This window comes from Sceloporus occidentalis, unplaced genomic scaffold (genome assembly GCF_023333645.1).
Source record: "Sceloporus occidentalis isolate IW3139 unplaced genomic scaffold, rSceOcc1.0.p SCAF_1, whole genome shotgun sequence".
Classification (NCBI taxonomy): Eukaryota; Metazoa; Chordata; class Lepidosauria; order Squamata; family Phrynosomatidae; genus Sceloporus; species Sceloporus occidentalis.
In genome coordinates this window covers 118,318,853-118,342,508 of record NW_028316981.1, presented here as the reverse complement: position 1 = coordinate 118,342,508, position 23,656 = coordinate 118,318,853, and the positions used below count along the sequence as shown (strand labels likewise).

The following is a 23,656-nucleotide window of genomic DNA, read 5'->3' as shown; positions in this document are numbered from 1 at the left end:
AATGTCATAATCTTACATCATGTGCCTTTGGAGATGGCTGATATATAAACTTTAGCGTATAATATATATTTTTAATTTTTTTTAAAAAAATTAAAGTAATTCCAAATGTTAGAAAATGGAAACATATGACAGATCAATAAGTGGAAACCTATGAGAATTCATACTGCCTTATTACATTTGACAACTTTATATGGACTGAGAATAGAAACCAGGGACCCATGATTTTCAGCCACTGAGGGCTTCATCTCCCCACCACATATTTGGGTTCTTGAAAGACATCTCACCAGTGCTAGGATCAGGTGGGCCAAACTCGAGGGAGTATCGCAGGACAAAGTAGTTGTTCCATACATAAAGTTGGTTGTCACGTGGATTGTAGTCAATGGAGGAGATGAACTGGTAGGGGTTTGGGAACGTCAATGAGATGGGTTCCTCACGGTTCATGTTAGTGTTGAAGGCATAGTCAACACGGTTACCAGCTGCCTCACTGTCATCATCCACATAGACCGTCCGGACCACATAGAGCACCCCACACACCATGAAGGCATTGGATGCTGAGCGTTTGTCATATCCAGTCTCCCACGTGTTCTCAAAACGTAGAGTGTAGGGATTGAGCTGGCTCACCACTAACCGTCCATTGTTGCCTTCAGTGGCATAGATGACCCACAGTCCATTTTCATCCACAGCCAGGTCAATGTCAGTCTTGCCACCCCAACGGTAGGGTGAGGTGTCATGATAATTAGCCGTGTTGATGACCGTCTCTCCACTTTTAATGCGTGTTCGCAAATCATATTTGATAATGTTGCGTGTCCGTTCCTTGTTGTAGAAGACTGCTCCATCATACACCACAAAGCCTGTGCCATCAACCCTGTTGGGTAGGCGATATGTGGTGGTGTGTCGGGCACCCACATAGTCCTCCCATGATGCATACTCTGTAAGTGTGTCTGTCCGGTAAGGGATCCATGGCATGACGTATATACGGTCCCCAGCTTGAAGTGGGTCCTTGCACCAGGCTCCAGACTGGTGCTCTGATTCATGAGCTGAGGTAGGTTCCAGGATCTTGTGCAGTGTCCCCGGGCAAACGAATACTAGGGAGGGGATGGAAGGGAGGAAAGGATGATTGGGTAAAAGGGGGGGAAATCAAGAGAGAGTTGATAGAACAAGAGAAAAAAAAAGAAAGAGAGAAAGAAAAGAAAGAGAGAAGAAAGAATAAAATTGTAAAAGCCTGTTGGCAGGAGAAGTGAAATCCGCGCTGAATTTTGAGTGCAGCTGCAATCATGAGACTTGTATCTGTTATTGAGCAGAGACGGCTCAGTGACATGTTAAATAAATACTGGGGGTGCAGAGGAGCATCAGAGGGAGGAGATACTTTCTCCAGTTAAAACTGAAATGGGCATTTCAGGGTTCCAAACCATCATCCACTACATTTGTTACATTATCTAGCATTAAGCAAGGGATGTCAATTGTTTCCCAGAGCAGCATCTCAAAAACCCAGAAATCTGGGCAGGCATTTTGGTGTGCTCACCATGCTATCCCTTACTCCCTGACCATATGTTCTCCACCACTAGAGTCCAGTTACAGAAAAATTAAAAAGGTCAACCTGAGACAGACTTCCACATGTCCTAAATCTGATCTTCTCCCTTCAGCTGCTGAGGGACACAGGGGCTTCCAAATTAGATTGTCAAAACAAAGGGCTCAGTCTTGCATGGCAAGACTGACTGCCCTAAGGAATCCATTGGGTAGAATATGTTTATCTGGTTTGTCTGTTAGGCTGCTGCAACTACATATTGTAAGATCCCTTTTGGAATTTGGTGGTGGCATCACTGGACTCATGAAGACTCTGTTCCACAAGGTTTTGCAACAGACAGGCCTCCTGTTCTGGGGAGCTGCTTTGGAATTGCAAGGAGTGCCTTTAAGACTGGTTAGAAACACAGTCAATGGGTCTTGCCATTTATACAAGGATTTTCTGTTTTACCAACTCCAGGGAACATGGCTAATTTATTCCTGCCACCATACTGTACTTAAATTACTATTTGTGTTGGTATGAACACCAGCAATTAAGCAGTCAAAAATCCGGTCCTATTTCTGCATCTCTTCTTGTTCTAATTTCTCACAATAGTTTTGATTTTAGTAACTTCAAGGGAGCTTTTTGGAATAGAAAGAGGGAATCTGATATCAAGCTCCTTTGCTTTCCAGTTATTGGCTAAAGATAACTGCAGAGCTGCAACTTGGCTCAGTGAGTTCAGTCACTTTAAAAGTCAGAAAATAACAACATGTTTGGGAGAACAACTTGGGAGGCCCTAGTTGCTTCCAGATCAAAGCTTGGAAAAGTTACTTTTTTGAACCACAACACTTAATATCCCATTCTGCTTGAGGAAATCTAGGAAGCACTGTCCAAAAAAAATGACTTTTCTAAGCTGTGTATGAAATGAAGGGTTCATATGACTATCAATCATAAGGGATAGGACAGGTGGTGCATTTGCCCATCCTTATATGGGTGTGTGTGTGTGTGTGTGTGTGTGTGAAAAACACTGAGGAAACATGAAGATTACAAGTGGAAGATTCTTCATTTGGACCTCTTGTAACATTCCCATAAGTAAGGCAGGGCAACTGTACAATAAATACTTTGTCTGGAAGCACCTCTGGTTTCCAATTTGCACTGCTCCAAAATTCTTTACTTTCCACCCCCTTCATAGAAGTCTTCCACATCTTGTGCTGTTTTAAGAGCAGCTCTGAGAGATTATTTCCCATGGAAAAAGGCTGAGCAGCAGCCAACCCTGAAATTTCTTTACTGGTATCAAAACATTGTTGAATGGGAAATAAAAAACAAACATAAAGAAGATCCAATGCCTGGCCACTTAAAAGCCCACTGAATAGAAAAGTTAGGGTGTTTCCTCTTCCTGCTGAAACAGACTACTTTCAACCCTGGGGACAGAGAGCTGTAGATTAGCTGAGGGACTGGCTCCCTTCTGGAAAGAAGAGCTAGGAGGATCATGGCAGAAGAATGACGTTACGAAAAGCTTCTGCTTCCCATATCCTGGGTGTCACTGGAGCAATTTATCAGCCAGGTTTGATTCAGATCAGCAAAGGACATGAGACTAGTGCACATGGCAGGGTGGGTGGGTGAAGGAGTGAAGTGACAGCAGGAGGAAGGGAGACCTGGACAGGTGGGAAAGGAAACCCCCTCCCTTCCACCCACACCCTGGTTGGCAGCCTGGAATCTTGGGAAAAGCCAGGAGGAAAAAAGTTGGAAAGGAAGACAAATCAGGCCAGGCATTCTGCAAGTGTTTGTCTCAGGTTAGCTGAAGCAAGGCTGGGAGAAAAAAAGCATTTAGTGGTGGAAGAAGGGGTGGTGGAGTAGGGTGAGGAGAGCAGCATTGCAGCAGAGAATTCACTTTGCCTATCACAGCACAGTGCCACTGAGCAACCACAGAGAAGACACAGGAGCAGTCAACCAAATCCAGGCATTAATGGCTGCATGGTGCCTTTATTACCCAGACCTAGGGTTACAGAGGGTTAGGATTAGTCACCTGCTTTCATGTCACAGTTACAAGGACTATGGGGAAATCAGATCCCCACCAGCCCACCTCTTTCTGGGCTCTGTCTTACTATTTCCACCCATGGGAGCAAATATTTTTCTCAATGTGGTATTGCCAGGGTCTTACTTGGATCTTGTACGAGCCCCAGAATGCCTGGGAGTGCAGAAGTGAATTCTCTGCTCTGCCTTTATTAAAAAGTCAGTTGACATGATATGCCACACCATTCAGGGCACAGGTTGTGGCAAAGCTTTGGTTGGGACTGGGCATAACTTAGATTCAGCTCCCTTGACTGGAGTGAGTAGCACAAACCCTGCCACAACATACTTGGAGGCAGAGGAGGTATACTAGAAGTTAATGGTAAGTCCAAATGGAGACTGGAGGAGGCGAAGAAAAGCACTTTTAATAATAATAATAATTTGTTTTATTTATATACCGCTATTCCAAAGATCATAGCGGTGAACAGCAAGTAAGCTAATTTTTTTGCAATGCCAGGCCCCTATGAAGAATTTATTAATAGTCCATCCCCTTGCTCTCCCAGACCCAGGCAGAACCATAAGCCACCGAACCAATGCAAGGAGCCAGAATTGTATTTCTAACCCACTTTTGCACCAGGAAAGGGACAGGAAAAGGCTAACATGAACCTTGTGGCTCTTTGCAAAACCTATCCCACAGTTAAGCAAAGCTGAAGTCCCATTGAATCAAGGGGATTTATGTGGGCTTAACTGTATGTTAGAAAGCTCCCACTGTTTCCAATGGTCACTGTCCCAGGGTAGCCCCAGGAGAAAGCAGGGCTGAGTCAGCAACCTGATGAGTTCACTCTTATTCACAGTGTTTTGGTCTCCATGGAGATGTCATGCTGCATCTTTCTCAGTAATAATAAATAACTCTGATTAATAAAGCTTCTGCCATTGCAATTGCAGGCAAATTCTTCCTTTCAAGTTCACTAGTGAAGATCAGTAGAAGTGGGGTAAGGAAGACTGGCATACGGAAGAGAGAGGAGGGGATTCACAATGGCTCGTGGTATTGAGTCCAGAGCCCAGGAATGCTGCTGGCTGTTAGATACCTTCTAACTAAAGGACATTGTATTTTAAGTCTGAGAGATGGAGACATAACTCAAGAAGGCTGGCTCGCACAAACAGAGGTCTATGGGGGAAGCATCAAACATTATACTTGTTATTATATGTGTTACAGATCCATGATGTATAGCTGAAAACTGTAAAATTTGAAGAGTGTATATTTGGGGCACATGTACACTATGTAAAGTGCTGGGTCTACTTTAACTTTTTGATGCACAAGGGCAGGAAACTTGTGCCTCCCCATCATCCTTTGCCACTAGCTATGTTGCAGTCCAGCAACATCTGGAAGACTGTTTGAAAGGATGCATGCATATAACAGTTTAAGCAGAGCCAGTTATTAATTATCTTTCTTGTTTTACTTGAGAATGGAGCTTTTTCACATCAGTCGTAGTCTACCAGGTGTGTAGAGATCATCTGTTTTTGTGTCCTCTCATAGAACCACATGGCTACCTGACATGATCTCTGGTGTAGTGGTTTGCAGAATAATGGATGGGTTCACGACTGAATGACAGTACGTCATATGGATGGGGAGCTGCCTAAAATGTATGTTAATGACAAGGTCTTTTAAAGATCCCTGTAGTTTTCTGGTGGGAGTCACCAGACAAAAACAACTTAATGTGGATTTTGTAGCATAGTATGATGTCCCTTGTGTGAGCTATTTATCTCTGTCTAGTCCATGGTTTTCAAACCCTGTCATAGTGGCTCTCCCTAAGTCAAGATCAAATCCATTCAAGACTCACAAAGTGTAACTGATGGCCATTTAAAGGGTTTTATTTTTATTGACACAGGTCTCAATACTCTTAAGACTTTGCCAGAGTCACTTTAGAGTGGCTGGATACACATGTCACTTTCATGTTAAGTGAGAAATTTATTTCCTAAACAAGTTTCCATACTATTCAAAAGGCTGCATTCCACAGCAAGCCAAGAACAGCTTTATTCTGGGCAATGTTGTTGGGGTTTTGTGGCTTGTGTGTCAGAAAGTCTAATTCTGGAACATATTCTGAAAATGTAACAACAGTGAATACCACCTGCTCATGACTGAGAAGGAACCCCAAGATCAGAAGTGAATGCTGGGAAGAGAGAGTAGATTCCATAAACTAATGTGTCAAACTGGATGACTTGCTAAATTCATCACTCTCTTTCTATTACCAGAACCCCTGCTGATAACTCATGATCTACAGAATTACTGTAGACATCTTTGTCACATAGATAAAGATAGATAATAAATCCTATTATTATTATAGGAAAGGAAGGCTATTCCTTTTATTACTGGAAGGGGTCAGTCTCTGTCCCCAGGATTGTAATGTTCTCCCTCCTGCGTCCCAGAGAACCAAAGTAGCCACATGGTTAGGGACCCATCTAACATCACACCCAAACTCACCCAAATCTACTTGCATATTGATGGTCATGTTTCCAGTAAACAGCTTTGAAGTGAAAAAGCCATTTATCAACAAGCCATGGTGGGGAGCCTGAACCTGTGAGCTCCAACAGTCATGATAATGTTGGCTTATGCCTTTGCCACCTAAAGCCCACTGTGGAACTTCTTTATATCTACACTCATTCCTTTTGATGTTTTTTTTTTCACAGTCTCTCCCAAACTAAACCATGAATTGCTCTGGTTGGGAATGAGAAGTATGAATGTGGGTAGCCTGACTATAGTTACCCTCTGCTCTCTAAGAGCATACAGCAAAAGAGGAAATACCCAGTCTGGAAACAGTAATGAATATCCAGATTTACAAGAGCCTTGCTGCGGCTCCAGAGGCTGCACAAAGGGTTGCCAAAGAGGATCTAGTCAGTGTACTTACAGAGAACATGCACATGGAGGTGTATCCATATTCCTTTATTTGTAAATGCATGCTGAAAAATGTATTACCCACCAGTCTAATGAAGTACTCAAGAGTTACCTAAGCTATATGGCTATAGCAGCTTGATGCCACTTTAACTGCCATGGCTCCATCCTATGGAATATTGGCATTTGTTCTTTGATGATGTGCTGAGATTTCTGTGGCAGAGAGCTCTAGGGCTGTAGTTGAGGGGAGTGTGTAAAGTAATATCACACTGCTTTAACTGTGGAAGTGCAGAAATGTTCATAGGACTGTGTCAATTTGCGCATGTTCAGATGTCATCTGTATGTTCCTGAGTGTTACATTTACCTGTTTTTGTGCTAACATGTTTATATGTTCAATACTTCATGCCTTTATTTCTTAAATAAATATCTTTATAACAGCCTTTTTTTTAAATGTAAGGATATCTACAAGTCTGTGTTCATATAGGCTCTTGGCTCTTTTATACTGCACCATGAATGTACTGTTCCTTGTTTCCATCTGCACACATCTAGCTGACCACAGCTGCTGTGATGTGAATTGTGTGTATCATTATCTGTGTACAAAAGCCCCTATATTTTTGCACTATGCATATGCCAGCCTCTCTTGCCTGTGCATGAAGTTCTGAGGCCTAGAAGTTTTAGGAACTGCCTTTTAGCTCAAGGGAGGCAGAAGAGGGGGACAGGATTCAAATAATTTGAATTTTCTAGTCTGCCTTCTCCAAACACCTGCCTGGCACTGTTGCCACAAAGCAGCTTCATGGAGTCTCACAGGTTCAGCTCAGCCCAGCTTCCCATCTGGGTTGGTGGGGTGGGATGGATGACTCCTGGCAGCGGGAGGAGAAACACACCATTAAAGAATGAAGCGCTGGCGAGGGGGGGACAGCACAAAGCGTTAACTGGTTCCGATCCCTCATGGATGGGGCAGTGTCGACTCAGCCTTCTAAGTCGGGATGGGGGCAACTGTGCTCTGGGGTTGGGGGAGAAGATGTCAGAAACAGAGAAGGAAACAATCAGTAAAAAGCCACATCCAAAACCATGGAAACCTGTGGAAAAGAAAAGTATAAGTATATGCCTCCATCCCCAATCTTGGGAAAAAAAATCCAAAGCAATGCAGGGGGAAAAATCAATTGTGCTTTTACAGCAAACTAAACAGAGAGAGAGAGAGAGAGAGAGAGAGAGAGAGAGACGCAGAGAGAAACAGAGAGAGAAGAGAGACATGGATTGGGTAGAATCAAGCCTGGCTTTTCAGTTTTGCTACTTTGAAATTAGCTAATTTGTTGGATTCCTAGAGCTAGCCTGACAGCCTGTCCCTTGTCAAGACAAGCTTATTGCAGTTATGACTCCTGGCACTTATGTTAGGTTTATCACCTTTGGATCTAGCCAAGATGTTCAAATTAAAAATAGACTGACTGACCCCTTCTTTCATGCACCACCCCCATCTTCCCCCAATAACAGACAGAGTCAGTGATCATGACTGCAGCTTTTGTTTAAAAAAGAAAAAAAACAGGCAGAAAAGAATAATAATAATAATAATAATAATAATAAACACAAATAAAATCACCCAGGATTGATCGGGAATTTTAAAAGGAAAGGAAGAAAAAGAAATAGTAAGCGAGGGAATTAAAAGATTTCCACATTGAAGTGGTTAGTATAATGGAATAATTAATGTATATGTGTTCTAGAAAAGGTTATTTCCTATGTGCTTCCACATTATTTCAGTAGCAGAGTCCACAAAAGATATAAGCGAAGACAAAAAGGCTCTTTAAGATAAGAAAGAATATTACTGGAGTGTGAAGGGGAATGATTCCATTGTAAAAAAATAACTTTGAAATTCTCACCAAAGAACTGTGAACACTTGGGGTGATATTCTCACCAAAAAAGAGAATGATCACAAGTAGAATAATGTTACTTTTTTTCCAAAAATTTGGCTTGCTTTTCAGAATGATGACAAAATTAGCCTCATTCTCCCTAAGTGATGTCCTTGAGTAGGTATATATCTGTATCACCACCTGAAGTTTGTGACTGAACAAACATTAGCACAGTAATTGTGGGAAACTCAGATGAATACCCCAACTCTGCTTCATAGCTAATTTTTAAATAAAGTCCTCTAACTTTGTGCCTTACACACTGATCCTGAGCACACTGTGAGTAGTATACATATGTGAGAGAGAAAAAGAGAGCAAGTCCCCATTGCTGCAGTGGTATTTACCTTTCTATGTGCATAGGATCTAAATTTCCACTGGGATCTTGTGGGACTGCTTAAAGCTGGATTGCTTCTATAATGGGGGAGAAACAGTTCAACATGTGTATGTAAGAGCCTCAAATGTGCAAGAAGTCCTGGAAGAATTATTTGGAAATGCCCAAACTGCAAAAATTAAATTAAATTATTATTATTTTTTTGAAAATATAAACTTTTCTTTCAAAAAACACAAAACAAAACAACCTCCCATTATTTTTCTGCATTGTGACAAAATTTTATATGTAAATCTCAGAAAATTTAAGCATCTCTTTAAAAATCAGGAATTTGGATCTTTTTTTTTCTTTTACAAAAAGGAAAAGAGAGAAGTAGTGGTTGAGGTAGGCCAAGGTACCCAGTTGGTTGCCATGGAAACATGAAGAAAGGAGCAGAGAGAATCAGTTGAATGATAAAAGACGGCAGAGAACGGTTTGGAAAAAGTGTATTTCCCCTGAAGGAAACAAAACCAGAGAAAGGACAGCCTTAGCCCAGACATTAATGGTGCTTCCCCTCCACATGTGAGCAAGGAGAAATGGAAAGGTCTGGAAGGGGCAGTTGTTAGATGATGGTTGCTTGATATCCTTTTATTTGCTGGGTGTTGTTTAGTTATTGGAAGATTTTATTTCTGCAGGGGGTGGGGGGATGCCAATCGGAATTAGTGAGACCAGAAAGAGAAGAGGTGGGGAAACCAAGGGAAGGGAAGGTGGGAGGTTAGGAGGAGAAGGAGCAAGGAGAAAAGGTAAAGGAAGGTCACATTAAATATGGCCACAGAGAAAAAAAAACAAGGTGCTGGGTTAAGGGTGGGGGGGTCAGTGGTAATGTTGTTGTTGTTTACCTTTCTGTTCCACTTCTACTTTATGCATCGGAAGGGAGAGAAGAAAAATATATTGAAAAAAAAAGGTGCAAGAAGGAAAAAAAAGAGAAAAGAGATTAAATTGCTTTTGTTTCTCCCCGCCCCCACCCTAAAACCATTTTTCTTCTTCTTTCTTTTACTGAAAATCTTCCCTCCCGTCACCCCACTGGCCCAACAAACACCAGCCCCTCCCGCTTTGGGATCATTTCGAGGCAGAGAGTGAGCTGTTTGGGTTTGGTGGTGGTTAGTAGTTGTACTGTATCATTTCCCCCTTGGGTATTTTTCCCCCTTACATCATCTGATCAGTTTGACTGCCCTTCAGAAGAAAAGTCAGAAATCAAAACCAACCAGAAAGGACGACAAAGGAACAAAACACAAAAGGGGTGGGGGGAGATGCTGGGTGGAAAGCATTTAGTGCAAGAGGGACAAGGAGAAGGGCAGAGAAGGGTAGAGGGAAAGCAAGTTCAAAAGAAAGAAAGGAAAATGAGAAAAGAAACAGAGTTTGAAAAAAAAGGGGGGGGGGGAGTCACCCCCAGAATCTTCTGTTTTCTAAAAAAGACTGACCTATCCTGACCACAAAAGAATTGCCTATACAGTTCCCTATCATATGAACCAGTCTGTCTGCAAAGCGATCCATGCCACTACTACTCTGTTCTGACTTTTTTTGTTATGAACTACATGCCAGTTCATTACAAGAAAACCAGTGTGGTATAGTGTTTTGAGCACTGGACGACGACTCTGGAAACTCACTCTGCCACAGAAACCCATTGGCTGATCTTTGGCAAGTCATACACTCTCAGCCTCAGAGGAAGGCAATTCCTCAATTGGGAAATTCCCCTCTGAAGAAATCTTGCCAAGAAAACCCTGAGATAAGTTTGCCTGATCAAAAACAACTTGGCACACACAACAACAGCGCACCAGTACTCATATCCACATATTCATCTTATCAATACATGACACTATCTTCTCCTGTCTTTTCCTTTGTTGGCCATTCCAGATTACCTCTCAAGCTGTTGATTTCAATGCCAATATATAAGCTGCAACTTTGTACAGAGTTAGTGAATGCAGTGGACTGTCAATGAATAACAGTGACCAGCTAAAGCTCTGCAAAGCTTCTAAGGAAAAAAATCTTCCAAGGACTGGAACCTCCTACTTTAAGACATATAAGATAAATCATGAACCTCACCAGTAAAGCAGTGGCATCACTAGTCTACTCCAAGTGACAACCCAGAAGAGGGGTGACACCGGGTTGGACCCTTCTCCTGCTGTGGGGTGAGAAGAGGCGTGCGTGCCCATCCCGGCTTCACCACAGCAGCAGCTTCATCCTTAAGAGGGGGTCCTGCCATCGTGGTAGAGTCCCTTGCACCAGGTGCCACCAGGGGTAAAGATGCCACTCTACTCAAGGACAGCCCTTCAGCTGCTTTCCACCAGATTCTGGTTCCCAAAGCACACAATCCTGTTCAAAATTAAAACACGCTACAAAATAATAATAAATAAATAAAATTGGGGATTCTTGCTTAGCCTCCAACTGCTGTGTATAGTTATTACAGTGGGCCCTCTCCTTACGGGGGGAATCTGTTCCAGATCCCTCCGCATAAGGGGAAATCAGCATATGCTGGAGCCCCATAGGAAGTTATGGGGCTTGTGCCCACAGTGCACAACGGCGCAACAGCGTGCACACACCTCATTACTTCTTCTGGGGCACGCGAGGGGCTCTTCCGGTGCAGTTTTCAGCGCATGCTGAAAGGCGCATATGGCGCACCTGCATAAAACACGGGCGCACTATACTATGAAACAACAAAATTGTCTTCCCCTTTACAGGTGTAAGGGTAGTGGTGCTAGCTGTAGGCTTGATATAGCACCACTAGGAACAGCAAAGGAGAAGGTACTATTACTTACAAAATAATGTAGACGCATTGTTAACCATGATAAAGGGGGAACCTTGTTTGTGCTATGTGCAGACAGAAGCCCATGTTATCAACTTTCCTATTCTTTACTACATTGGTTTCCTCAGTTTCCTCATTTAAGACACATATAGTAAAATTAATTAGAACATACTGGTCTACTCAAGTTTACAATAAGGTATATCCCCCTTTATTTCTTTTTAAAAGAGCTGGGCCTCATTCACACTACCTTATAAATAGGTTTTCGAACCGGTGTAAACCAGTTTAAAGGGCCCTTGTTCGCACTTGCACCAAACTGCTGGTGCAGTTTCGGGGGTGGTGGTGGTGGTGTAGTGCTAAACCCAGTTAAACCAGTTCTTCCAAATCTGTGGCATTATCTTTTGAAATAAGTCAATTCAGCACAAGTGTGAATGCGCTATCGATTGGATTCAGTTCCTCATAGTACAGTTACCCCAGTGGCACACCTCCATTTTAATTTCGTCCTATTTTGAATGTGAACACAAAGTGGAGTAAATTGAAATGGGCAGATTCGATCATGTTTTGAACAGTGTGAACATCTATTCGGCGCTAAATCGCTTCATCAATTCGATGTAGTGTGAATGAGGCCCCTAGATAAGCATATATGTTGATGCATTGCCATTTTTCTTATTCCTTTAAAATTTAACTTAAAAGGAAACTTCCAGGCATTGAAACAATCACTGATGGTGAGTGTGCTTAAATAGGCACCCCAATATTCATGCATGTATTGCAACATTGCTCATTGAACTTATAGAAATTAACTTTCTTGAAAAAAATTTTTTTAAAGACTTTATACTGGAAGTGCGATGAAAGTGGGAAAACTGTTCTGACTAGAGATTATGGTAAAGTATACACTATGGGCAATGACAGTACTGCAACATTGCCTCCAAGAGTTTGAAAAGCTATCATCTATATAGTTGGGTGTGGTGGATGTTTCTGTAAAATTCCTCAAAGCAGAAGGCAGTGTTACAGTGAACTGAAAATTTACAGTGTATAATATTCTAATTTTTATCTATGGATTCATGCATACAATTAAAGCTTCTGCTGGAGTTTTTACAGACTATAGTACTTCTGCTGTAATGGTTGTAATGAATCCATTAAGGCTACTGGACTTTTGCAGCTAATATCTGCTCATATTATCATGAGGAGCTTTGTGGATGAAACTGGTGCATGGCTCTTTCCGTCATCAAGTACAGAAAATACGAGATGTCTTACATGAGACTGAAAACGGACTAAGGGGTTTGACAGATGGGCGGCGTAACGCCACCTGCTTGCCACGGATTGTTGCCGCAGCCACCACACAGCGCGGCAACAATCTGTTCCCTTCCCTGAGCAAAAAGAAGCTGCTGAAAGCACCTTCCTGTAAGGGGCGCCATAATAGGAGCTCATGTGCCATGGTGACATCCCTTCTGGCCACTGCTGTTTGGGCATTCTGATGCCTGTGCGTCATCATGGCATGCCCCATGTGGACGGGCATGCGCCATCATGGCGCACGGGTGGCAAAAGTACGGCTGGGCACGTATGGACATCCAGCCCTATCTAGCCCTACTTTCGGTCCCAGGCTGGTCTGTTTAGGGCCTTAGTTGCCTTTCCAAACCTGTATTTCATGGCAATATTCAGCAGAATTCAGAGGGACAAAAGTGAGAGATTCAGAGTTGCACTTAGGATATTGATTCTGGAATCATATACATTATTTATCATATTCAGGGATAGGCATGTTGGCCATGAGCCAAAATACAACAAAATCTAACTGCAGCTTTACACAGGACATGGGGAACCTGGATTCCCAAGGGAACTTCCTTTTGTTGCTAAATTTATTAGTTGCCTTTTACAGCCCTTTGCTCCTGATCCCCACGTGGCCAAAAGAGGAATGGCCTCTACCTACATTGATATCCTAGTCTAGACCATTTTAACTTACAACAGAAATAACATCTGAGACAACATGTAGGCCTGTGACTCTACCATCGTCACTTTTCTTGTTCTGTATGATTTTTAACATCTTTGCCTGATGAAGAAGCCAATAATAATGAAGTTTTGAACGCTTGCATAGTATATTTTCTGCATAGTATATTGGCTGATAAAGGTATTATCCTTGCAGATTTTGTTGTATTATTTATCATGTGATTTCTCTAACTGGAAGCACTAGGATATATTTAGGCTTGTGTGGGGCTGGGCAGAACTGCTAAAGCTGAGGAAAATTATAGAGAGACTGCTTAATAGACAGATGGATAATACAAAGAGGAGTACAATACAAGTTCATTTCTACTGATCCAGGTTATCTTTAGATGAGACAGTTCATTCTCTCAGAGCAAGGTCTAAAGGAGCCTGCTTTAGAATGGTGACTTCTGAGTAAATTTTGGACCACAGTAATAATACACAGGACAAAGGTAGGCAACTGTTAAAACACAGCAGGAAGGAAAAAGATGCAAAGAAATAGTGCTAATGACATCAGGACAGAGGTGATGCTGAAATAATCCCCAATCCTGTGCAGATGGCAGCACAAGGATCACACCAGTCAATGGATGTTATCACACGGGAAAATCTGGGGTTTAAACAGCAAAATCATGTGAAATGCATGCAATCATGATTAACATTTTCACACACATTGAGATTAAACAGCCATTATCCCGGGAATAAACAGGCAATAAACAGCAACAATCAATCCTGTGAATGATTTGTTGCTGTTTATTGCCTGTTTATTCCTGAGATAATGGCAGTTATATGAAAATGTTTATTGCCTGTTTATTCCCGGGATAATGGCATTTGTGTGAAAATATTAATTGTGATTGTGTGATTTTCCCGTGCTGATTTTCCTCATGTGATAAAGTCCAAAGATCAGAACTAACCTTTGGGTTAGTTACCAACAGACAGCTGGCTAAGGTTACAACCCACTGTATGGAGCAATTGTGTAGTTGATGTTAAACAGGAGACATGGGTTTACACCAGTGGGATCACAGCCTGAGAAAGCGTTTGAAAATACATTAGATGCAGAGCTTGAGAAATCTCCTTGCTGGATTATATTTCCCTCAATGGCCATGCAAGGTGGTTTCTAGGAATTGTATTCCAAAAAGCAACTTTTCCAAACTCTGGCTCTAAAGGTGGCAATTAGAACAATAGTGGGGAACTTGCAACCCTCTATTGGAGTCCAAATGATGTCAGTCCCAGCCAGCATGGCCAATGTTCAGGGACTGGTGTCATGGAACAACAACATCTGGAGGGCCACTTTTTACTTTACAATGGGATTGAACAAATTCATGGAAGAACTATCAAGGGCTCTAGATGCACTGCCCAAATGGACCTCTGTGTCCATAGATAGTATACCAATGAATCCCATTTTTACATTGTGGAAGGAAGCTAATGCTGATACTTTCCTTGTCCTGTTTTTGGGTCCCTGGAAGTGCCTGATTTGATACCATTGCAAACGGAGAACCAGAATGGATGTACAGTTATTTAGACCAAGAATACAGTTATTTTGGGGACTACAAATTCTCAGAATGCTCTAGAAGACAGCGGACATGTTGGTTAGAGGACTCTGAACATTAAAGTCTGAAAAAGTAACTTTTCTAAGTTCTACTCTGATTTAGATGGATTTTGCATATTTTTTATGGAAAAGGAAGAATAAAATGGTAGTGTTACTGCTGGTTGACTGGAAAGGTAAACTGTTGACATAAGCAGCAAAGGATGACAACATTGTTAGAGGTGGATTTTTCTTCATTCTTCCTGAAAATGTGATTATATCAGCCAAATTTGGAGAACCAAGTAATGGTATGGAATGCTTGTTGTGTAAAGGAACATTCTAAGGAATAATTTTCGTGTATATATCACTGCATTTAGCTCAGTATTTTCTAAGTAGTTCCTCTTAATAGCACTGGCGGTTGAGGGGGGCGCTCAGGATTTTTTAATGTAGTGTTTTCTGTTAGAAACTTCAGGGGGGAAACTGTCCAGTCCCAGATAAGTGGGAAAATAATATAAAGAGAATGGGTCCAATGACTTCTATTGCATTCTCAAACATTGCCTCTGTGATTCTTTTTAGGATTTCTCACACTCTAATTACAAAGAGCTGATCTTATTTTTGATATGCTTGGATGTCTCATCAGGTTTGTTGGAAACTATAAAGATGACACTGAACAGCATAAAAGTAAAAAAGCCATATTGAAACATAGGTATCTCTTTAGATGTGGTAAGAGGATATAAACTGATTATATACATAACTAACAAAATCCTTATAATTTCTAAGCAAATTTATGATTTGAAGGTATAATTCAATTTCTGAAGAACTCATCTGTACTTTGTGATTTTGGTCCTGTCTTGGCATTAAACAGATGGCATAGGAGACTATTTTTCCTGCTTGGATCAGTAAACTCCTGGGTGGCTAGAAAACAGGTTGATGTTAATCTCCAAAATTAGAATAATTATACAAGTGATATCAGGTTACTCAATAATTTGCACATAATGTGGACTAAACAATGGAACATAAAAGTATATAAAGAAGCAGCTTCCTGGCTCAAGAGTCCAAAACTTCTTTATGTGAAATACTAGAGTGTTACCAAGTAACCAACTTAAAAACAATAACAACAACAAATACTCCATTTAATTGGTATAAATAAAACCAATAAAAGATATAATCTGGAACAATCTTGTATCTCACAAGTTTCAAAAGCTTTCGATACCTCTTATCCCTGCAAGATTGGGATTCCTTTCTCCCCCAATTCTGAGCCAGAAATCAGTTGAGAGTATTTCAGTGAAATCCAAATCCTTAGAGAGAGATTTTTCTTGCTAGAGGCTTTTTGTTTGTCTCTTTAAGCCTCAAATACATTATCAGGGACTGGACCTGATGGTCCATAGGGCCCCTTCCTATTGTGATTCTATCTGTGATGCAGCCACCTTTTCTTATGTGTGAATTGGTAGTTGTAATTTTTTTTTTTTTTAAAAAAATGATTTTGGATAACCAACAGTTATGACCATATGCCGATCTTAGCTCTCCATGTATGTAACAGAGATAAGCACTTTAGAGTGCTTTAGGAGCATGTGTGAAAATGAATCTTTCTAAGACTTCAGTTAATAGAGATATTACACCATGCAGGGTCAGGGGTATGCAGAGAATGTTATTCAACCTATGCTGCCTATCTCTGAAAAGGCATCAGTAGCTTTCTAGAATGATTTAATATGTCTGAAATAGACAACTTCCTACTCTGATGCAGAGATTATCTCTTTTTAGAAGGGGAGAGAGAGAAACTGAGGTTCAGAATCAGTCACAATACTCTCCATTTGCTCTCCCTGTCAGCACAAGAATTATCTCAAGCTAGTTGGGTCCTGAGTCTGGCCCTCTGAGAACCATTTCCCAGTGCTGTCATAACATCGCAAGCCACTCTGTCTCTCAAGTTCAAAGTACCATTGGAATACAGGGACAGGGGATGGAGAAATGAGAGTGGAAAAAGTCAGGGTTAAAGAAAGACCAAATCAAGAGAAGCCCACAGATGAAATAAAAGGTCAGGGCAAAAGGGCATGGCTATTTGGGCAGGAGCAAGGAAGCCACTAGTTCTTACCAACACCTGGATGTGGGAAGAGAAACAAAAATGGGGTATGATGCTTATAACCTAAATAAAGCCAATGGTTCTTTAAAGATCACTTAGGGTCGAAACAGAATGCCCCTGACAAAGCTGGATTGGGGCCACAGCAACCACACGCCGCTGCCCCAATCTGCCTTTTTGCCAGCCAAAAAAGAAGTGGCAAACAGCTGCTCCTTTTTGTGTTGGCAAAAAGCCAGCTTATCAGCCCCGCCACAGTCGGAAGCCGGCTTAAAGGTGCTCTAGTGGCATGCAGTGTCTAAATGCTGTGCCGCTCGAGTGCCCAGAGGCCAGCCCATGTGTGGGCAGCCGGGTGGTGTAAACTGGCTTCCAGATGTCTTGGGGGCATGCGTGTACACTACACCCCCATGATGGCTAAAAGCCAGCTTTTTATGCTAGTCTGTTCTGGTTGTTAGTCTCTAGTGAGGCAGGATGCCAGAGTGTCTACCACTTTTCATATATATTTATCTAGCCATTTTGTAAAAAACACAAAGGAAAGAGATTCCACAGTTCTCTCCAGTATTTATTTCAATGGTTAGCTGCTCATGTGGTGACAAATATTTCCCAGGATTTAGTTGACATCTGTTGAGCTGCAGAAAAAATTGTGTGTGTGTGTGTGTGTGTGTGTGTGTGTGTGTGTGTGTGTGTTAAAAAAATTCTTGGCAATGGCAACCATTATTTGACATATATGACATCTTAAATTTAAATATTTGAAGATTGTTAACAATTCTCCATTTAACCTTCTCATCTTCAGACTGCTGAGTGTTGCTAGCAAATCAAACCAAAAATATTTTTTTTACACAGCATTAATAATTTCATCCTGTTTTATTTTACCTTTAAATTGTCCTCAATCAACTTTATGGTAGCACCACTTGGTAGATTTTTCTCCTACGTATACCCATTGCCTCTGAGCTTCTACACAGAGGTTTAAACAAATTTTAATTAGTTTTAAGGCTGTGCCGCATTCATTGCTCCCGAACAAGAAATAGCAATATCAATAGCAAGTACATCTCTATACCACTTATCAGTGCACTTAAGTACTGCCTAAGTGGTTTACAAAGTGTAAGCTAATTGCCCCCAACAAGCTGGGTACTCATTTTAGCGACCTCAGAAGGATGCAAGCCTGAGTTGAGCTTGAGCCCTCTTGGCTGGGATTGAACTCGCAACCTTATGGTTTGTGAATGAGTGGCTGCAGGACTGGCATTTAACCACTGTGCCACCAGGGCTCCTTAAGAAATCCTCAGAACTGTAATTCTCCCAAATGACAGAGCTGCTAAAAAGGCATTCTCGGTACCCTTGCAAAACTATACGATTTCTTTGGGATAACCATGACAGTTAAACCAAAAAAGGAACTAATTTCAGGCTAGTTTAAAGTTCAGCTAAAGAGTAGGCTGCATCCCCGCTCCACAACAGACGAAGGGAATCCGAAAGACAGAACATGGCCTTTTCCCCACTTCTAGTCATTCCATTTTTTCATCTAGTAAATGTGTTTTGCAGAGTTATGTATTGTTTCAAACACCTGCAAAACTTGTCTTACAAAAGACAAAAGTGGACAAAAGGAATATATGTACCCTATAGGAGGAGGTATAATGTCAACCATGTTTATCTCTCTCAAAGTGAAGATATAGATAGACTAGAGTTTGTAGATTAGTACCATGTACCTTAAGTGCACTTTACTAAGGACAAAAACCCTGATGGAAATGATAGGATTTACAGTAAATCTAAGTTAAGTATGTATAGTGTTACACTGAAGGACCCCCACTGTATCCACTGAAACCCAGACATCCTCTACCTACAATCCTTAGGAATATTTTGCCACTTCCACAATGAAGTGACTGGTGACAATTCACAAAAGCAGTAGTGCTCACTTCTGCCACACTGTAAAATGCCCTCTCAAAGAAGACCCACCTAGAGTCCTGATCAGATACATTTATATGACGGGTTTGGACCTTTCTCTTCTGGCAAGCACTTAGTCTTAATTTATGTATTTATTTAGTTTTTATTATTTAGGTTTTATTACTAGCTTTTGATATTCTGTTATTTTATCTTTTTGGTACTAATCCAGCTGATTTATTTGTTTTCATTGCAATTTTGACTGTCTTCTATTCTTTTTTATGGTTGTTGGGTATTTCTCAGTGGGGTAAATCCATCATTAAAATAAATAAATAAATGTTTATGCAATGCTTTTTTATTTAAACTAAAAATAATACTTATTTAGAAACCAGTGTGGTGTAGTGGTTTGAGTGTTGGACTATGACTCTGGAAGTCAGAGTTCAAATTCCCACTTGACTATGGAAACCTACTCCTTGATCTTGAGCAAGTCACATACTCTCAGCCACAGAAAACCCTGTGGTAGGTTTACTTAAGGGTTGCCGTAAGTCATAAATGACTTTAAGTCACACAACAACGATACTTCTTAAGAGGGGGACAATCTAACTGAAGCCTGCCAGAAGCAAGATTATGAAGGTCCAGAGAAAAAGATATCTCCTTTTGGGAAGGGGTGGCCTCACTAGCAACAGCATTTTTCTGTGTTTTTGTTCCGCAGGCCTTCATACTTATAGGCAGAAAGAACTAGTTTCATGTCTAATTAAGCAATTGATTAAATGGTAACTATCGGGCTCAACAGATGAGCAGCTCTGTGCCGCCCGTTTTTGCCCTGCATCACTGCTGCAGCAACCAAAAGGCGCGGCAATGATGCGCTCCCTCTCGGGAGCAAAAAGAAGCTGCCAAAAGCAGCTTCCTGGAAGGGGCGCAACTGGCACATTTGCGCGTCCAGATTACATCACTTCCAGCCAGTGCAGTTTGGGCACTGCGGCACACTCGCACCATCATGGCGGCCCCCATGTGGACTGGGCCACGTCATCATGGTACCAGCAGTGCGCGGTAGGGCTTGGGAGAGTGCGGACACTTTGCACTCCCAAGCCCTAACATCGGCCCCAGACAGTCTGTACCGGGGTTATAGCCATAATCCAAAAGGCAAATCTAGAAGGACAATAGGTTTGAAAAACTACTTTTGGACGACAACGTCCTGAATCCCCAGATTCTGGAAATTTTAGTCCAAAAAGTAATTTTTCCAGGATCTTGAGGAAACTAAGCAAGATAGATAAAGAACATATATAACCTGTTTAAAACCTGTGTCCTAGCTTCACCCTCATAATATATTGCCTATCTCTGGTCTTGTAGTGCAGACATGCTGACAGTCTGAACCACTCTTAAATCTGTGAAATTTAAACCTTTACAGTGAGGATACAATTAGTAAGATCTATTTAGGATGTAATTAGGGTTGCGGACTGACTAAGGCTTGGCTCCAAGATTTCTGTTTGGATCCTGGAGTTTCCATTTAGGCAAACCACAGATTTATCAAGCAATGGTCTCCCTGCCAACTCCCAGTTCTTTGCCTAGTTTTTCAGAAGTGTTTGTCTGGCCAAGCTTAGAAAAGCCCACTCATTTTTACAAGAGAATTCAGGTACTAAATAAGTGCACAAACAACCATTTCCCCTGCATGAGTGACAGCATCAAAACATGTTCTTTACACATACACACAGACAATCCTGTTTAAGATTCCTCCACAGAGGGGAACCAAGCAGCCCTGGCCTAACCAAAAAGAAAAGGAAAGTAGGGAAAGAAAGGGGAGAAAAAAGCAAAGAAAGCAGGCATCAGAAAACTGGAAGTGAGAGAAAAGAAGGGAGAGCCGGGAAAAGGAGCTGGCAGAAGGCAGGGGATAGGGAGGTTGTGTTTTGAAAAATATTGACACAATAATAACAATTCACTTTAAAAAATTCAAAACCAAAAATCAGACACATAATTAAATGGATTGTTTTGTGGCTTTTCCCTCACATGTCAGATTGGCCCCTAAGGAAGGAAGATCAGCATCTGGTTAGAATGGAGGCAGCTGCAAAGGAAGGAAGCAAAAGGGTCTGACAGCAATGGTCCCTCCCATCTCTGCCATCCCTCTGTTAGCCGCCCTACTCCCCCTGAGTGGGTCTCCAGCTTCCTATGCTTTCTCCCTCCCTTCACTGGACCCAGCCCTGACCCCAACAACAAAACAGCACTGGATCAAGTCAGCCCCTGTTTAAGAGAGGAGGAGGAGGACAGGACAGCCAGGAAGGTGCAGTAGAGATGAGGTGAGCTTATGCCTGTAGCAGGACCTGAGGTCTACAGTTTACCAGGCACAAACCACTGTAGATGAAGCTCCTCATAGTAACAGAACACTATCATTGAAAATGGATCTGTAAGGGCTGCAAAGATTACCTCTAATTTTCAAGCATTAAAGTGGCATTTCCAGGACGGGTGGTGGTGCATAAGCATCTCTCCCAGCATTCTTTGTTGCTATCTGCTGTGAGCTGGACATACGTCTATATGAATTCAAGGTAGACTTACTTCAAAATGCCTGCTCAGTGTATTCATTTCCAGTAAGGGAATACAATTCTGTTTCTGGCTCTATTTCACCTGTAGAAACATATTGGATACCCAGGAGTCCTGATTCTGAGGTGAGTAGGGAGAATATGTGTCAAATATTTACCAATGTGAAGGAGATAAAATGGCATTTCTCAATGTGTGCTAAAAGCCAAGGGAATGTGAAAGGTTCCATCTCTTCTATAGAAGAAAAAAGCTATGAAAGTAAGTTGAGAAGACTATGTAGCCTCAGCAGATTTAAATCAAAAGAAAACTAGCACACAGAGGCTTCTACTCCTACTAGTGTGTCAGAGAATCATCCTTAGTTCCCTTTACAGTGAACAGTGAACAAAATCTGATTTAAGTGAAAACATTATGGTTGAATTTGGACTTTTGGCAATGGCTTCATAAAACCTTATGAAGGTGTAGAGAAATGTAGTGGGCTTGTGTGCCATCTTCACTGTGAGTGCTTGATCTTCCATCTGTCTTATTATCCTGGTTTGTTAACCAACATTAAACCAGAATTTCCTGGTGTAATGAGGAACTCTGGTCAAATGCTGTACCAAAGCCAATGTGTGAGGATATGAATGAAAGGGTCTACAACTTCATAAGCCATAGCTCATGGCCACTGATGAATTTCAAAACATAGCCAATAAACATCTGCATGAGAAATGAACATGAATCAACTGGACAAGATGTTAGTATGCACAGTGTCAGAAGTCCATTTTGTCACCTGCTGTCGCTTGGTGGGCCACACTGTCAGTGAGCGGGAATGATATTTCCAGTATCCATAAACCACAACTTGGCACTTTGGGATATTTCTTGTTTGTTTTTTGGATGGCAGAACAGTAGAAAATGTAGTAAAAATGCAATGCTGAGAGCAGGGATAGGCAAAAACTTGGAGACTGGAGCCCAATCCCCTGCCCCACCTTCCCTGTGGGCCACACTCCACCAGTACACTAAAAATCCTCAGATTATTTTCAGAATCCCTCCAAAAATGATGACCAGATGTCATGTCACATCACTTCCTGTTACCACTTTGAGGAGGTTCTGATGAAAGACATTTTTGGAGATTTGGGGGGGGGGGTGCAGTTAAGGGTGTTTTTACAATTTTTTGTGTATTTAGTATACCTGTGTATTTTGTGTATTTATGGAAATCACCCAAAATTATGCTGATATTTTTCTTTAAAAATGGATACATTGGGAGTTTTGGGGAGTATTGGTGGAAAGCTTCAGAGGTCATACAAGGAGTCAAGGAGGTATACACGGTCTGTGAGGTGCATTTTTTCCCATTCTTGTCCCAGAAACTATTTTTGGCTGGAAAAGTGATTTTTGGATGATTTGGGGGTTTGCAGGCATACTGGTGGTTCAAGGGTTGCATGGAATTGCTCCCACCCTGAGCCATACATTTCCCATGAGTAATTACATGTAGGAATAGGTATGAGAATCAGTATACATACAGATGTATGTAATTCACACACAAATATAATGTGTATCTGAGCGTGAGGATGTGAAGATATGCAGAAATGGTTACATGTTTTGAGTATGTGCCTTCAAGATACCTGTCAACTTATGGAGTCCCCATGAATTCCATAGGGTTAAGTCGAAGGCTTTCATGGCCGGCATCCATATTTTTTTGTGGGTTTTTCGGGCTATGTGGCCATGTTCTAGAAGAGTTTCTTCCTGATGTTTCTCCAGCATCTGTGGCTGGCACCTTCAGAGAATTCCATAGGGTTTTCTTAGGCAAGGAATAGTCATAGAATCATAGAATTGGAAGAGACCGCACGGGCCATCCAGTCCAACCCCTGCCATGCAGGAAATCCAAATCAAAGCATCACCAACAGATGGCCATCTAGCCTCTGTTTAAAGACCTCTAAGGAAGGAGACTCCACTACACTCTGAGGGAGTTTGTTCCACTGTCGAACAGCCCTTACTGTCAGGAAATTCTTCCTAATGTTGAGGTGGAATCTCTTTTCCTGTAGCTTGCATCCATTGTTCCGGGTCCTGTTCTCTGGAGCAGCAGAAAACAAGCTTGCTCTCTCCTCAATATGACATCCTTTCAAATATTTAAACAGGGCTATCATATCACCTCTTAACCTTCTCTTCTCCAGGCTAAACATCCCGAGCTCCCTGAGTCGTTCCTCATAGGGCAAGGTTTCCAGACCTTCCACCATTTTAGTATGAGATAGTTTTGTCAGTTTTCCCTCCTCTGAAATGTAGCCTACAGCCCACGGTATTAATTGAGG

General features: G+C 41.7%; 1 protein-coding gene across 8 annotated transcripts in view; it reads right to left on the bottom strand.

Annotated features, from left to right (window-relative positions):
• ADGRL1 (adhesion G protein-coupled receptor L1) overlaps positions 1-23,656 on the bottom strand; it is a 202,479-nt gene that overhangs the window by 28,768 nt on the left and 150,055 nt on the right. For 4 of the 8 annotated variants that reach the window (XM_089532947.1, XM_089532956.1, XM_089532976.1 and 1 more), the window contains exon 5: positions 285-1,085. In XM_089532947.1, the coding sequence (XP_089389073.1) occupies positions 285-1,085 (801 nt within the window). Of the gene's footprint in view, positions 1-284; positions 1,086-7,285; positions 7,988-8,646; positions 8,811-9,028; positions 9,118-23,656 lie in introns of those variants that run through there. The other 4 variants (XM_089532986.1, XM_089533005.1, XM_089532995.1 and 1 more) reach the window with 4 other exon arrangements.